The sequence below is a fragment of the Carya illinoinensis genome, chromosome 10, assembly GCF_018687715.1.
Source record: "Carya illinoinensis cultivar Pawnee chromosome 10, C.illinoinensisPawnee_v1, whole genome shotgun sequence".
NCBI lineage: Eukaryota > Viridiplantae > Streptophyta > Magnoliopsida > Fagales > Juglandaceae > Carya > Carya illinoinensis.
Window position 1 is genome coordinate 23586250 of NC_056761.1, and position 17288 is coordinate 23603537.

Genomic DNA, 17288 nt, shown 5'->3' on the forward strand with positions numbered 1-17288 from the left:
ATATTTTTATATATTGATAATTAAAAGAAGAAGCTATTGCTAACTATGGAAATGAGCTATATAGGATTTAAGTTACATGTCAACCATAAATTAAGTTTTATAATTTTCTTAATAATATATTTCACCCAGATAATTATAAATTTTAAAAAAGAAATAATATAATGTGCATACCATTTTATTCTAATTTTCTTGAAATAAGATAAAACTAAAAATGTTATTACCACAAAATTCTAATTTAATGATAATAAGAAAGAGCTGAATAAAAAACATACAATATGCAAGGATCCCTTTGCTCATGAAGAAAACAAAAGGCTAGAGAAAAGCTTTAAGGGGATGTTTGGATAGTGAAATTGTTTTATTTCATCTCATATTATCATTATAATTTTTTTAAATTTTTACATAAAATATATTAAATAATTTAAGATTTTTAAATTTTAAAATAATAATAATATTATAAAAAATATTTTATTTAAATTTTAATTAAAATTATTTTATTTTATCTCACTGTCTGAATCCCACGTTAATGGAAGTATTTATAAAAATATTGTCTAAAATCTTATGTCACAAATAATTTAGTAGTGAACAAGATTAACGAAAATCTCATGATGCTACTTCACTACGTTGGACCAAGTCCTTGCAGCGATATTCTCACATTGTTCAATACCGTGTGGTTAAAACTTAAAATACCAATATAAATAAAAATGAGTCAAAATACTTAATAACAATCACCTCATAAGATAAATATAATAAATATTCTCGTAAATTAATCATGATTATGCTTATTTTTCTCTTTAATTATAAAAATGAATATGATATATCAAACAGATAGTGTTTTATAAATCGATATATTATAGAAGAAGTGAATTGATGACAATAAAATGTACCTTTTTTATTATTATTTTTTAATAATTTTTTATACAGTTTTAAAATATTTTTAAAAAATAAAAAATATTAATTCTATAATATTCACTTTTTTTAAATATTAAAAAATAAAAAAATATTAAGTAAAAAAATAAAAAACAACAAAAACTTCAATAAGTTATTTTTATTGATTTGACTAGCATTTTCTATATCAAATTTATGAAGGGTGGCTCTACCGCCACCGTTAGGAGCTCCCGGTGGGGGATGTTGCTAGTTGTTTGTGTTTTTTTATTTTTATTTTTTTTTATTTTTTATCTTTGCATGTAAATTTTAATGTTTTTAAATATTTTTTAAAAAGTAAAAAGTTTACAATACTATTAAAAGACATGTACTTAATTATTAAATAAAAAAATAAAAAATCTCAATACTAACTCTCAACAAGAGTTATTGTTGAGGAGAGTAGCATTTTCTATTTATGAAAGTTTAATTTTTAATTCTTTGTCTGACATTAAAAGAAGAAGAGTAATTTTATACATAATTGTAAAATACGTAAATGTGGTATAATCGTTTTGAAAAAATATGAGATTTATTATTAAAAAATAAATAATAAATTTTATATTTTATTCATTTTATTTATAATAATTATATAATAATTACGTAATTCATGATTAAAAATATATTTTCTCAGGAAGAAAAAGAGTGGAAAGAGTTACCGTGCAAATCAACATAACTCGGGAGAATTCTACGCGAAAAAGTCGCGAGATGTAATACAAAAGAACAGGCATTAAACCGTCGCAGGTAACGAAACAAGAAAATAAAAGTACCCCACGGGGGCAACAGGGTACCAAACGAAGACAGGGAAACAGCAGATTTTGTATAGAGAGAGGGAGATATATAATCAGTGAGATACATCCGGAAGTTGTTGTTTCCGAGCGGAAAGATCTCAGGTCGCGAAGAAGCTCTCAACCGATTTGTAATGGAAGGTATGTTGTTCTCTCTCCAACCCTGATTTCTCTCTCTTTTGACTTCCGCTTTGACTGAGTTTTACTTTACAAAGAACCCCGATTGACCCAATTTTCTTCCGTTCCTTTTACTTATAATTCTCTCGAGTTTCAAAGAATTTCTCGCTGGTTTTTTTTTGGATTCGCTTTTGTTTCGTTTAGCTTGCAATGTGTGAGAATTTCCAATCCGACCCGACCGCGATACATTCGCGCCTGTGAAATAGGGAAATAAACAGTGGCGGTGTTCTATAGGCGAAGAGTTTTCAGTTCAATTGTGTTCCATTTGTAGAGTATGCGGAGGGGGAATTCTCATATGGGATCGGAGTTTCCTTCCAAAAAATATAAGGCACGTAGACGCGTTGATATTAAAGTTGTTGTCAAAATGCCTGAATGAGTTAGTCTAGGTCAGTCCTTTATTAGTTGTTTGGGTCCTAGGTGATTCTTGGCTGCCCTGGTATTTGTTTATACAATAGACCTTGGCTCTGCCCTCCAATTGATGTTAAATATTTTTGGCGATAAATCCTTTTTTGATAAGTAAATTATAGCGATAAATTCAATCTGCGTGTTTCTTTGCAAGGCCACGTTTGAGTTTTTGTGGTTATTCATATAGAAATTCAACTTTAAAACGCATGAGTAGGATCCTGATATACGTCAATTATCATGGTTTACTAGGGTTGAGGAGGCTTTGAAGAAAAATATTAGTAAAATCTCAAAATGTTTCCTCTAATTTGACTCGGAGAAAGATTGCAGGACCACTTTCTTATTAATAAAGTAACTGAAACTAGGATTGAGGAGGCTTTGAAGAAAAATATTAGTGATATCTCAAAATGCTTCCTTTGACTTGGAGTTTGATTGCAGAACCACATTCTTATTTGTAATAAATAAAGGTTTAGTGTGAGCTATTCAACCGGAATGATCTTACTCTGGTAGGCCTTTTTTAATTTAATGCGGTTGTTCAATTCAAGAATTTGTAATCCTGATTTGAATATCATGTGCCAAGGTTTATGTTATGAAAACAAATGTTAGATCTTTACATATTTAGTTTGGTAATTTTATTGGCTAATATCTCATTTTTAATTGATTAGGCTGTCTAATTAATTTGAGATATCTTTTTTTTTTTTTTTGATGAATAATTAATTTGAGATATCTGCTTGTGAATATGCTATAATGTACTTTGGTGTTTATATATTGAGAAGAAAAAAAAAAACACCTCATAAATACTGAAATTTTGTTTGGATTTTTTTTTTTTTTAATAAGTAAATGATTGTATTGATAAGATAGTATACAAGAGGTATACAAGAGGTAACACCTGTCTAGGAAGAAGCAAAGGAAACAAGAAAATTATGAACATCAAGGCCATTAAAATCTATAGCTATGGCCCATATAAATAAAGTCCTAATAAAAGAGATCTAAGTTCCTCTATTGTGCACTCCTTGTCTTCGAACGTCCAGTCATTTTGCTCTTGCCACAAGCACCACAGAATATAGATAGGAACCATCTTCAACACAACTTTAATTTGTGCATTACCCAAGCTAGCCCTAATCTACAAAACACTTCATACCATAGCACTCTAGCAAGCTCACGATGCAGTAAGAGGTGATCCGCAGTCTCACCATTTTTCTTACACATGCAACACCAATCTACTATGATCACCCTACGTTTCTGCAAGTTATCTGTTGTCAAAATCTTACCCAGAGAAGCTGTCCAAGCAAAGAATGCCGCTTTGAGAGGTGCCTTATTTCGCCAAATCCTTCTCTATGGAAACTGATTGTTCTGCGGCTATGTGAGGAAAACTTATAGAAGGAGCGAACTGAGAATGTACCTTTGCCTGCGGGTATCCATCACAACGTATCAACTCCTTGAGTGCTCGGTTTCATGGAATACAAGTGACTAAAAAATCCTCAAAGCTTGCAACTTCCCAATCTTGGGCCGCCCTTAGTGAAGTTGATGTTCCATTGGACTTGATTCCTAGATATTGCCATAAGATCAATTACTGAGGCATCTTTCTCACATCTAACCTCGAAAAATGAAGGGAACAAGTCCTTTAGGGCATTATCCCCACACCATAGGTTGTTCAAAATTTTATTCTAGAGCCATCTTCCAACACGAGTCTTGTATGATGATTAAAAACCCCAATCCTTGTCTAATGTGCTTCCAAACTCCCACCCCATTAGCCTCACTTATCTTTCTAGTGCACCAACCCATCACATACCTCCATATTTATAGTCAATCACCGATTTCTATAGAGCTTCTAGTTCCCTATTATATCGTCACAACCATTTCCCGAGTAAAACCCAATTGAAAATCCTTAGGTTTCTAATTCCCAGCCCTCCAGGGGACAATGGAGAGTCTACCTTGTCCCCAACTGACTAGATTGAATTTGACGTCATCCCCCATACCGCTCCCAAGGGAAATCATGATGAAATTTCGCAATTTGGGTAGCCACACTTGTTGGAATTGGGAATAGAGATAGAAAGTACGTTGGTAGATTAGATAGGGTATTCTTGATTAAGGTGATCTTGCTACCTTTCGCCAATTACAGTCTCTTCCAACCTGCCAATCTATGTTCTATGTCCTCGATAACTGTATCCCAGATTGATTTGGCCCTTGAGGCAACCCCTAACGGAAGGCCAAGGTAATTCATGGGAAGAGCGGAAACCTTACATCCAAGAGTGTCAGCCAGCTACTGGATATTACGAACATTACCAATTGGCACCAGTTCTTTTTTTTTTTATTAGCACTGGGTGTCTAGGAACAACGTTCTGACTAACCCCGAGGGTGTACAGGCCTTTGGCAACTGGCACTAGCTGTGATATGTCAAAATTCACTTTCAAACCTGATGCCACTTCAAAATAGAGTAGAAGTGCTCTCAGTGCCCGAATCTGGTTTTGGTCTGCCTCACAAAATATTAGTGTATCATCTGCAAATGGTAAGTGAGAAATGTTAAGAGTACCCCTATTGGGGTCAGCAATCGAGAATCCGCCACAAATACATTATTAACTAAAGTTGTTATCATTTTGCTAAGCGCCTTCATGACAATGACAAAAAGGAGTGGAGACAATGGATCTCCTTGTCTTAGGTCTTGAGAGCTATTAAAGAAACCAGCTGGACTGCCATTCACCATTCCTGAATTTTTTTATAAGTAAAAATATTATATATATTAATATCGATAAGAGTAACCAAGTATATTGGGTGTATACAAGAAACACCTAGCCCATACTAGAGAGCCCCTAAAGACCAATAAGCCTGTGAAAATTAGAAATCTATCCAAAATACAACAAGCCTGAATGGGAACGGAACACATCTCCCCAACCCTAACCCCAACCCTTTGTTTCCCTTAAGAGTTAAGACTACTACTCCACCCAAAACTCTCTCTACGAGGATGGCTCATAATGCCCTCCCTTTAGTCTTCCCTCAACTTGAACTATATCTTTTAGCGTCTTAGTTGATTGCTCAAGAAAGGCGTTTTAATTCCCTGCTTTTCTTAAATCTTGATTTGGTTTCAAGCGAGTGGCCTGCCTTAATTGCAATGAGTAGTATTGTAAATTGATCGTCACATCCTTCATATGAAATCCTGACACACTGTTGAATCTCGCTAATCTTATGCAAAACCCAATCCAATGATGAACCTACTATATTGTTTATCGAAGGAAGAGATACAAGGGGAACGACATTTTCCCCAGACACAGCTCCCAATTGCACTCTCAACCCTAAACATTCCTCATCACAAGGCACCAATGACAAACCTATAATTTCCTCCTCCTCATCTCCTGTATTCAAATCCCGAATCTCCTCAACAGCTATATTGTTGTTGTCCATTGTTGCTATCACCATTGGAGGTTCCTTTACCTCCGTTGTAGGTGTCGTCGTTCCATTGACGAGAACATTGCTTCTAGATGTGCCACCCCTCCGACGACCCTTTCTGTGCCACTTCATTAGACCCTACTGCTCTCCTAGGAGGCATAGAATAGATAGGGCTATGCTCATCCCCCTTCCTAAAACAAGTGGGGAAGCACTGCTTTTTGTTACACCATTATCATCTTCTAAAAGAAACTTGTCCACTTCTTTCAAAGTGCTCAAAACCTTGGAAAGATCCCCATCTTCAATTGAAAGTAGACTCTGGAAAAAAGTACCAACCCCCTTTGCAATTGGTGATAGAGGGCAGTCAGACCGCAACTTGCCGATGACTTGGGTGACATCGGCATGAACAGTGATGTTGGCTGCCCAGTTTTGATGACGTCGAGGTGCCCTGTGTTGGCAAACTTGAGGCCTTCAAACCCGTAGGGTGGGTCCATTTTCGGTCCACCATCCAAACCCATGGCAAGGTTCAGCCCCTTATCCACTTTAATAATCAGATCTCTCACATACTCCATAACTCCTGTCAATTGAGTTATAACAGCCCACAAGAGCCCCTCCACTTCTCCCACCCTCAAACCCACGAACACCATCTCTCCCCACATCCACACTTCCCAAGTAAGTAAAGAAAGAAATCCTAATTAGCATGATAATAGGCCTTCTCCATATCCAACTTACATAGGAGACCTGTATTTCTGGATTTCTGATTTGTGTCAAGAACATTTTCATTCGTCCAATTTTTTGCAAGGGGAGATGTTATTTGGTGTTTCCTCTTAAAGTAGCATACGCCCTATGTTAATTGGGGTTTACCATCTACTCCACTCCATAAGGGAGACTAGCTTTTGTTTATGGTTGTCAAAATGCCTGGCTAAGCCCAGGGGATGAAAATGTTGTTAGGTGTGTTCCATGGGTGCTATATGAGCTTATGTTTTTCAAGCGGCATGCTATATGTAAAAGGTGGCACAGATAATCGAGGTGAAGCAGTTCCGTTATAACCAATTCTTTTTCTAGGAAAGGAAATAATTTAGAGTACACACTTTTTGAAATCTTTGCTAATATTGCAAGATTATTTGTGTGATACCCCCATGATGACAAACTGTTAAAGAGAAGCAGTGGTTTCAAATATGCTTTTTGCAACATATGCAAGATTTAATGATAACATGTCATTGATGTAAAATGGATAGCACAATAAGTTTAAAGCAAATACTCAGAACACCAAAAAGTGACATGGGTGTACATGTGCATGTGTAGAGTGCGAGAGACTTGTCTGCTGGAAGTTGTATATGTCTACATTCTTATTCTTATGCTTTGAAAAACAACCTGTATCATTGTCCGAAAGTGTAATAGATGATCTAATGATATATGCTAATGGAGTGATTGTGGTCTCACATCTCCTAATTGTTACACTTGGACATGATTTTCTAGATAACTAAGAATCTTCCTTTTTTTTATTGGTACCGGGTGCCCGGAATAAAGTTCCAACTAATATCGTGGGTGAATAGGCCCTCGGCAAGGAGTTTCCCTTAAGCGCACCTCAAATAATTCAAGGGAAAAGTTCTCTAGTCCGATGGCCTCTAAAAATGTTTGCACCTAAGGTTTGAACCTTAGACTTGGAGGGAACATACCACCAAGACCAAGGCTCTTAGCCCAAGGGGTTAACTAAGAATCTTCTTCTTTATTAGAGCATTCGTTTTGGGGGATAGGCTTCTTTGTTTCCCATCCAAAATAGTTGGTAATGTGATCCATGAAATAGGCATGCAGTTGTTTGTCTGCTTGTTCTATTGGTTGGTATGGTCACTATTTTCAGAATGTACTTTATATGCATCAATCAAATGTCTTGAATAAAAATATTGAGACAATGTATAAGATTTTTTATACATCTGTAACACTTTATTCCCGATTTAGAATAAGGTTATTTTTATGAAATTGAGGGATCCAGAGTGCTACTAACCTTGCCTTTGCTTTAAAATCTTCTTCTAAGGCGTTAGATACAAAAGATTTCATATAATAAATAAAGTCATTCTTTATTAAAATATTCTTTTTATAAGTAATAAGAAATTTTATTGACTAGTAAATAGGTATAACCTAAGTATACAGGAAATATACAAGAAAAAACACCTAAATACAAGCTAGGAATTAGAATAGGCCAGAGGCAAATAATGAAATTGTCTCCATTCAATAAATGAGCCTTCGCCCAAATACACAAAGTACTAAAGAAAATCTCTCTTAAGTTCTCCCATCGAACGTTCTCTATCTTCAAAGCACCGCCCATTTCTTTCCAACTACAAACACAACATCAAACATAAAGGGATCATCCTCCAAATAGCAACATTGTGGTTATTCCCTTTAAAATGTTGATAACAAACTAAAAGATCTACCACTTGCTTAGGCATCACCCAAGCAAATACCCACCCATTCTACCAAAAATCTTATCCCAAAAATTCTTAGCCACCTCGCAATGAAGAAATAAGTGGTCAACAGTTTCACAATCTTTCTTACACATGAAGCACCAATCCACAATGATTAGTCCAGGCTTCCTGTGAGGACCGTGCTGAAGCAAGAGTAGAGATTCCCTCTCGAGGACAAAAGGCAGGCAAGGAGACAGTTAGGCGAGCAAAGTGCAGCCAGTCCAAGAGAAGGGTGAGTGGCATTATGTAGAAAGTGTGGCTGACACCGTTCAACATTGGGCTATGAAATGACTTTTCACCTTGCGCCAGGTGGGCAAATGATGTGATGACCATACAAGGGTGGGCAAGGGGCAAGGACAAGCTGGATGCAAATGTGGGGGTTTTTCGTGATAACCTAGAGGTGCTTAGAGGGAAGCATGTGCTGTACACAGAGGCCTATACACCATAAGAGATGTTACATCTGTAGTGAGCATGTGGAAGAAAGATTATGAATCTGTAGGCCATATCATCAGATCTAATAAGCTATAGTCCAGCGCCACGTGGGAGGCCTTTATTAGGGGAAGGATTGCAAGATTGAACCCAAAGCGAGTCGTAGGAACGTGCTTGACTCATCCCATTAGTCATTTGGTCTATGCCATTCTTCAAGTCCAAAGGGTAAATGGACGGCTGAGATCGAAGGTATCTCATCCAAGCATACCCGGTGTCAGACAGACGTTAGAAATAGAACTGATACTCCCACGGTATAAAAGGCATTAGACAAAAGTCAAAACCTCACTTTTGAGATCGTCAAGTGTTTACTCTTTTCTTTAGTAAGAGTTTTTAAGAAAACAAGTGACTTCAAAGCTTGTGGTAGAAGGATCGACACCAACAAGGCTGTAGTTTTTGAAATACTATTTAGGTAGGTTAGTTCCTACGACAATACTGGGAATATGAGGGTGATTTCTCATCATGCTTGTATGATTGAGATTTATCTTGAGGGTGATTCCTTGCCATGAAAACATGTGTTTATATCCAGAGTGTGATTCCTCGCAATGCATAAATGTGTTCACAACTTTGTTTACATGAAGTTGTGCATGCATATTTATTTCCATTCTCTCTCTTTAATAGTACTGTCATTGGTTTTAATTTATTAGGATTTTTTAGAAGTCTCACTATGGTGGTCCCACCTGCGGTTTCGTTTACTAGAGCTATAAATCTTGATGCATATGCAGCCTAGGCAGGGTTCCCAAGGAAGGACCAACCCAACCCGTGGAGCAGATACGGAGGCCTGTCTCTATTAAGTAACTATTTGTACTTGTTAAGATGTTTAGTAGGCGACGGACTATGTATGGTTCATTGTATTTTAATATAAGCGATAATGATGGTGTACAATATTATTTTAGAAGAAGCAACAATGACATATGGATATTACTATTGAAGGATAATTTTTACTGGTACAAATATTTGGTACAATTGACATTAGTCATCGACTAATCCCTTTACTTATTTCCACTGCGTTATATATATATCACTTCTTGTGTGTTCTATTTGAGAATGCACTCCTAGCCCCAAGTCAGATTTGTGGTGTTGCTTACTAGTTGGCACCCTTGGCACTTCGGATCCTCGCCAAGTACATTGCCAAGGATCAAGGGCACCACACTTCATATCATATAAGATTCCAAAAATATCAGAAACAAAATTCACTTCCCAATCATGCACATCTGATGTAGACCCAAATTGATATGGGGTATCTAGGTCTAGATTCTACGTTGATTGCATTGAAGTACTACCTTAAGAAGATGAATCTGTACAAATATGGAAGGAAAAGCTTACTATCTTCTTTGGACTAAGGGCAATATTAGTTATTTTCCCTCAAATCATATATTTATGTTCATTTTTGCCTTATTAATAAATATTGGGTTTCAAGCTTTGGAAGTGATTTTGATTTTGATTTTGATTTTGGCCAAATTTATGGAAGGATTCTTGTTAATTTATGTATTTATTTCTCATATAATAATTTAGATTTTTTTTATTTTTGGAAAAATATCATAATTTCGAATTTTGCAATTATTTAAGTTTGGCTTGTGGGGTTAATAAAAAAAATTTCTAATTTTACTATAATCAATAATTTTTAGAGTTTTCTCTGTTTTTGGGCGAATCTCGTCTTCTCTATGTAGATCATATGTTGAAACTAGCCGTCAGAATTATGTGTATTTTGGATAGTGAGATGAGATGGTTTTAGATGAAAGTTGAAAAAAATATTTTTAGAATATTATTTTTTAATATTATTATTATTTTAGGATTTGAAAAAATTAAAATTTTTAGTATATTTTGTGTGAAAATTTGAAAAAATTGAATTTTTTTATTATATTTTGTGTGGATATTTGAAAAAGTTATAATGATGAGATGAGATGAGATGAAATTGTTTTCGTATCCAAACGGGTTAATCTAAATTCTGTCTGGCTTCAATTGGTATTAGAGCTTAAGCTTCTTTCCTGGGGTTATATCTCATTAGTTTCCATGGTTGGTGGTCGTGTTCATTGTCATCATGGGCAGGTTCCAAATGAGGAACTCCCTTATCGTGATCGTAGTGTTTAGGATTTGATAATTGAGGATTTGCGAAGACAAGTTGGGAGTTAACCCTGCGTCTAACGGCACAAGATATCGGTGATCGTGAGATGGAAGATGACGATTCTGATTCTAGTTTTGAGAACCCGTATAACAAGTGTGCTCTATTTTGGGAGTACCATGGTAGGGAGTAGTGTCATGGGGATCTCGGTTTCAGAGTTAATTTACCAGAATTTTCTGGAACTCTTCAAGTTGAAGGTTTCGTTGATTTATTGCATGAAGTTGAATGAATTTACTACTTTGAGGAAGAAGAGTTTGAGGATGAACATTCTTCCACAAGATGGAACTCTATACCAATTTATGATACCTATCCTAATAAAGATAACCTAGTGGGTGACGTAATTATTTTGATTGAAAACATATAAAATTTGGATAAAGAAAATGGTGGCAAAGTTTTGAAATTTGAAGATCATGAAACAATTTTTGAGACAATTAACATTGTTGATTTTCTTGGAGTTGAGGATTGTTTTTTTCAAATTCTCCTATGCAAAATAATTTTTTTGGATTTGAGACATGGGAAAGAAACTTAATTTTGGAGTATAAGATGCTCAATATTATTTTATTTCTAGCCGATCAAATCAATTTTAGTTTTTTTATGATCACTGGGACGATACAACAAAAGGAAAGAAAGATTGGTCTAATTGGACATCCAAAAGATTGAATCGAGAAAGTTTAGCATTTGAGGATGAATTTTCTTTAACCCGGGGAGAATGATGCAAACCCAAATTGATATGGGGTACCTAGGTGTAGATTTTATGATGATTGCATTGAAGTACTACCTTAAGAAGATTAATCGATACAAATATGGAAGGAAAAGCTTAATATCTTCCTTGGACTATGGACAATTTTAGTTATTTTCCCGTAAATCATATATTTATGCTCCTTTTTGCCTTGTTAGTAAATATTGGGTTTCAAGTTTTAGAAGTGATTTTGATTTTGATTTTGGCCAAATTTATGGTAGGATTCTTGTTATTTATGTATTTATTTCTCATACAATAATTTAGATTTTTTCATTTTTGGAAATATATCATAATTTCGAATTTTGCAACTATTTAAGTCTGGCTTGTGGGCTCCATAAAAAAATTTCTAATTTTACTATTAATCAATAATTTTTAGAGTTTTTAGAGTCTTGGAGCCTTCCACATAGATTTTGGGTCTTGGTTGCTCCATGGGTCACTAGAGTTTTTTCTTGGGCATTGTATGGACTCAACGAATGGGTTGGGCCATGTGAAGGGTCCAACTAAGTTCTAGGGCTTGCCCTATAATTTCATGGGCTAAGTCACTTAACAACCCCAATGGTCCGATCTTAAATTCGAAAATGAACCCAACTTGTCCGATAAATACTTTTGGGCCTATAAATAATTCTTGGGCCTAATACTAATTAAATAGGGGCTTGCAGGAAACTCTTTGCTGAGTGCCTGTGCACCCCTGAGATTAGTTGGGACACTGTTTCTGGACATCCAGTGCCAATAAAAAAAAATACTAATTAAATAGGGGCCCACTTGGTTCATAAATATTAAATGGGATTTAATCCAATTATTTGTCCCAATTCAATTCCATAATACATCATAATAAATTTTGGGCCTATTCAAAAAAATCCAATAAACCTCAATAAATTAATAACTTGTGGGCTATTCCAAAGTGATCCATTAAACATAATTAGGCCCAATAAAATTATCCTTGTTAAATCCCTAAAATCATTGGATCGGGTTGTTCTAACACCGCAACTAACATTGTGTACACACACACCCACACACAATATTTGATACATAAATCTTCAAATCTCTTCTGTTGTTTTTCTTATTCTGCGATGCTCCTCAATTTTTTTATATGGCTATAATTATTGGTGGCAGATATTTTCCAGAGAATGGGCACTGTATCTGATCTCTACTTATTACATATTTTGGTCAAGACAAAAGATATGAAGTAATGCGATACTGTAATATTAGATAATTTTATGAATGACTTATTTTCTCTGGCCAAAGTTACCTGCTGCAATTCTGTAATTGTTTGCTCCATCTTTTACATATCAATCAATTACTTTATGTTTGCACTTCATGAGAATTTGTGAACACTTGTCCTTGTTTGGTTAACCAAAACCAAAAAACTCATCTCATCTCATCTCAACTCATCATTACAATTTTTTCAAATCCCAATACAAAATTAATATTAAAAAATTATATTATAATAATATTTTATTCATTATTATTTAAAACATCTCATCTCATCTTATCTGATCTTTATAACCAAACGGGGTTTCATGTTTGACAGGTGATTTCCCAGACCAGGAGTCAGTGGGGTCTGGGACAAAAAGGTCTAGTGTATCATCTAGCAGTAGGTCTCGGAACCGCAAAGATTTTTTCCATAGATTTTTGGATAGTAGAGATCTGACTGTGAAACTTGAAGACTGGTTTGATTCGTTATCAGAAAAGTCAGCAGGAAAATCACCTGCCTTTGATGTTCCTTTCGAGTTAATAGAACTTCAAAAGTTTGATTATGCATTGGAAGGGATCACATTTCAGCAGCTGATTCGGATGCCGAATGCTGTTTATGCTTCTACTTCTGATGCTGTAGAGGCAACTGCTTATCTTGCTATTGAAGACTTTTTACATGCGAGTGTGAAGGGCTTGTGGGAGGCATTTTGGAGTCAGGATGAACCTATGCCTTTCTCTGTTGCCTGTCTGTCCGATGCTAACTTGAAATTCTACCAGGCTGAGAAGGCCATTGCTAATGGTAAGCTTGGAACTCTTTGTGCCACTGGTATAATGCTAAAAAACCCTAGGCATCCCAGCGGGTCGTGGGACCATCTTCTTGAATTGGCTCTTATGAGACCTGATATTGGAAGCCTTGCTGGGGATGGTGAGCGGCAGCCTTCTCTTTCTGTTATAGGGGAGGCCCTATTCTATGCTCTTCGTATACTACTATCAAGAAGCTTAAGCAGATTGAGTTTCTCTGAGAGTTCAAACACAGTCTTTGTTCTTCTTGTTGATTCTCAACATGGTGGGGTTGTAAGAGTTGAAGGAGACATATATAAGTTGGAATATGATGTTAATAATGTTTATGAATGTGCTGCTAATTGGATAAGAGACCATGCTAGAATTGCAGTCTCTCCGGTTGATCGGATCTGGAACAAGCTAGGAAATGCAAATTGGGGAGATCTTGGTGCTCTACAGGTACTCTTTGCAACCTTCCACTGTATCATGCAGTTTGCTGGAATGCCCAAGCACTCTATTGAGGATTTAGCTGTTGACCATGGTTCTCGCCTTCAAACGAGGAGAGCGGAGAGGCAGTTGGAGGATACCAGAGTGAATGGGAATGGTGTATTTCGTTACCAGCAGCACACCGTTTCCCCTGAAATTGTTGAAGTTCAAGAAGATTCCAATAATATTCGGTCTGAAGAGGTAATGAAGTTGGAAGTCGGATCCACATTATGGTTGGAGGATTCCAACCGGGAAAAGGGTTATCAGATTAACGAATTGCTGAGCAGTGCTGAATTTTCATATTACATTGCATCTCCTCTGGAAGACCCAGGAAAAAGTCTGTTTCTATATGTTGGTTCTCATCCTTCTCAGCTGGAACCAGCATGGGAAAATATGAATTTATGGTATCAGGTTCAGAGACAGACTAAAATATTGACCATTATGAAACAGAAAGGTCTCTCTTGCAAATATTTACCACAGTTAGGTGCATCTGGCAGGATTATTCACCCTGGTCAGTGTCGAAGACCCAGCTCGGGAGGAAACTGTGACCACCCTTGGTGTGGCACCCCAATTCTTGTGACCAGCCCGGTTGGTGAAACTGTGGCTGAAATGATTAGTGAAGGTCGATTCCGTTCAGAGGAGGCAATCAGGTGTTGTCACGATTGCTTGTCTGCACTTTCGACGGCTGCCCGTGCTGGGATTCGGCATGGAGACATCAGGCCAGAGAATGTAATTTATGTCAGGTCCGGTGTGAGGTATCCGTATTTTGTCCTTATTGGCTGGGGACATGCCATTCTTGAAGATAGGGACCGCCCTGCATTGAATCTTCATTTCTCATCAACTTTTGCTCTTCAGGAGGGAAAGTTGTGCTCAGCTTCAGATGCAGAGAGCCTGGTTTATATGCTTTATTTTTCGTCTGGTGGTACTTTGCCTGACCTGGATTCTGTTGAGGGGGCGTTGCAGTGGAGAGAGACCTCTTGGTCAAGGAGGTTGATTCAGCAGAAGCTTGGTGACGTCTCAACGGTGTTGAAGGCATTTGCTGATTATGTTGACAGTCTTTGTGGGACACCATATCTGATGGACTATGATATATGGCTAAGAAGGTTAAAGAGAAATATTCGTGAGGAGGACCATGGTAAGGAAATAGACACATCAAGCTAGGATATTTTCCTTTGGCTAATGGTAAAATGAATCCCCTAGATCACTTTTATCATTATCTAGTTCTAATTGTGATTGATATGGATTTCTGGTGGAAGTCTCTGAAACATGAAATCATTTAAATGCATGCAAGAATCCGGAGTTTGTTTTACTTCAGACAGTGTTGGGGTTTAAAATACAAGAACGGTTTGGTTACTTCCTCCGTGAAGCAGCTCAATCATAATCGTCTCTTCTGAGTGTGCGCTGTGCTGTCCTGCATCTTGGATATCTCTTGCACGGCTTTCTGGTATATGCATTGATGAGTAGTTGAAGTATTGGTTATTCAGAATGATCTCTGGTTATAGTTGGTTCTTGGACTCTGTGTTCAGAAATTATCTGTGCATATATTTGCAGTGAAGCACTCTACTTATGCAGGGGATCAGACGGCTTTTAGCTGTTGCGAGTTTCTTATTGATAGATGCTGTATTGAGTGCAACCATTCCCATGTAAAGAAATGAATCATCCAGATTGCCCTGAAGTTAGTGTAATTGTTGAGGTATGAGATTGGACTCGAGTAGAGTCTGCTTTGTTCAGGCAGCAACCTCATCTGTAAATGTGTTAGCCCCTTTTCGTGTACTTTATTTTAATTTTGCGGGTGGGATGCGACTGTGGAGGGTTTGAGGGTGGGCAGGTCCATGGGATTTTATGAAGCCCTTAGAACGGGCAATATTTGATCATTTGAGCCTCTATTCTTTATTTCAAATTGACCGTTCGGCGTTCACAAGTTCCTTTTAGAATATCATCATACTTCCTGTCATTTACCCCTTATCGTCTGTTCGCAATTTGTCTGTTCAGGTATGCTGTAAACATTATCTTGCTTCTGTTGCTTCTGTTTCAGCTAACTGCCAAGCTTCAATACTATTAATAATACCATTTGCCCGAGTAATTATTAAGTACTCCTGGAGTATCGATATGTGATATTCTCGTTCTATTATAAGATGTCATGTCAGTTAAAATTGGTGTTTGCACAAGCATTTTTAATTACATGGCATGTTTGCACCACATCATCCGTACTCCGGAAATACCTAATAATTTTCTCTATTCGGACAATGCAATGCAAACACTTTTGAAGCTCTTTTGAGCAACATAAGATCATATCGACCAAGAATGGTGCACGTATGATGGTGGTCTGATTGAGGTGGTGCTACCCATAACGAAGTTGTGAAACAAGTTCTTCTCAGTTTGGCACTAATTAGTTAATCCAAACTCTCTCTGTTACAAGTTCATATACATGGAGGTATTCTGATCAATAATATTCAATATAGCTTTACCAATTAGCTATCACATATACAATCATACTCAATTCGAATTCCCACTCTTTCTGTTACTCTTCCTGGTGATGGCGTTACCTGTTGACATTGGAAGAAGGCCGAAAATAAGACCCAACTGAGAATTACCTTTAGCCTTCTGAAACCATAATCTCATTCTCTGAAACCAAGTTTGCTGTTCTAGAAAGCTTATTCCCATCACTATTGAACAATACTTCCAAACTTCAGAGACAAAGCTTCTGGAACTCTTAACACATGATCATGATCCAAAGACTCCTCCGAAGGCATGAAACAATAGTTACACATTGATGCCAAAGGAATATGAAGCATTTTGTGATTCCAAGCCCATCTATGCCAACCCCATCTTCTCTCCCCGAGATACAAAGTGATTCCAAGCAAATGTGATGAAAAAGAACCCCCTTCCTCAATGAAACCAACCTGTGACAAATTTGACAAACCAAACCCACACCAAAAAGCCTTTGCAAGTAAGCCGAGTTCCACCCATTTGAAACCACATCAGCCACCTAAATCCATAATCACAAGACCATCTTCGACAGGTTTACAAATTTTTTTCCAAGAAATTTTTAAAAACTTTCTGTTTGACTTTCGATCCTTTTCTCTTCTCATTGACCATTTGTTTCAAATAAGATCTGATAACAACAAGAACCTGCAAAAAGTCATTTAAGCAAACTCGTTATTTACTTATAAGTAATTTTATCGCAAATTCCCAAATATACTATTAACAGACTACAAAGATATTAAAATAAAATAAAAAAATCTGTTTACAAGTCGGTATATAGAACGTTGACATGTCCTATTGTAAATATCTTAAAATATAAAATTTCAAACTTTTCTTACAAATCAATTCCTACTATATCAGTGATGTAAAAT

At 36.5% G+C, this 17288-nt stretch overlaps 1 protein-coding gene across 1 annotated transcript; it reads left to right on the plus strand.

Moving 5' to 3' along the window:
* The first annotated feature begins 1659 nt into the window (after positions 1 to 1659).
* On the plus strand, positions 1660 to 15897 carry LOC122279202. Its single transcript, XM_043089624.1, has 2 exons — positions 1660 to 1844; positions 13004 to 15897. Exons 1-2 carry the CDS (start codon positions 1838 to 1840, stop codon positions 15091 to 15093), a joined length of 2097 nt encoding a protein of 698 aa, XP_042945558.1. The 5' UTR covers positions 1660 to 1837; the 3' UTR covers positions 15094 to 15897.
* The last annotated feature ends 1391 nt before the right edge of the window (positions 15898 to 17288 follow it).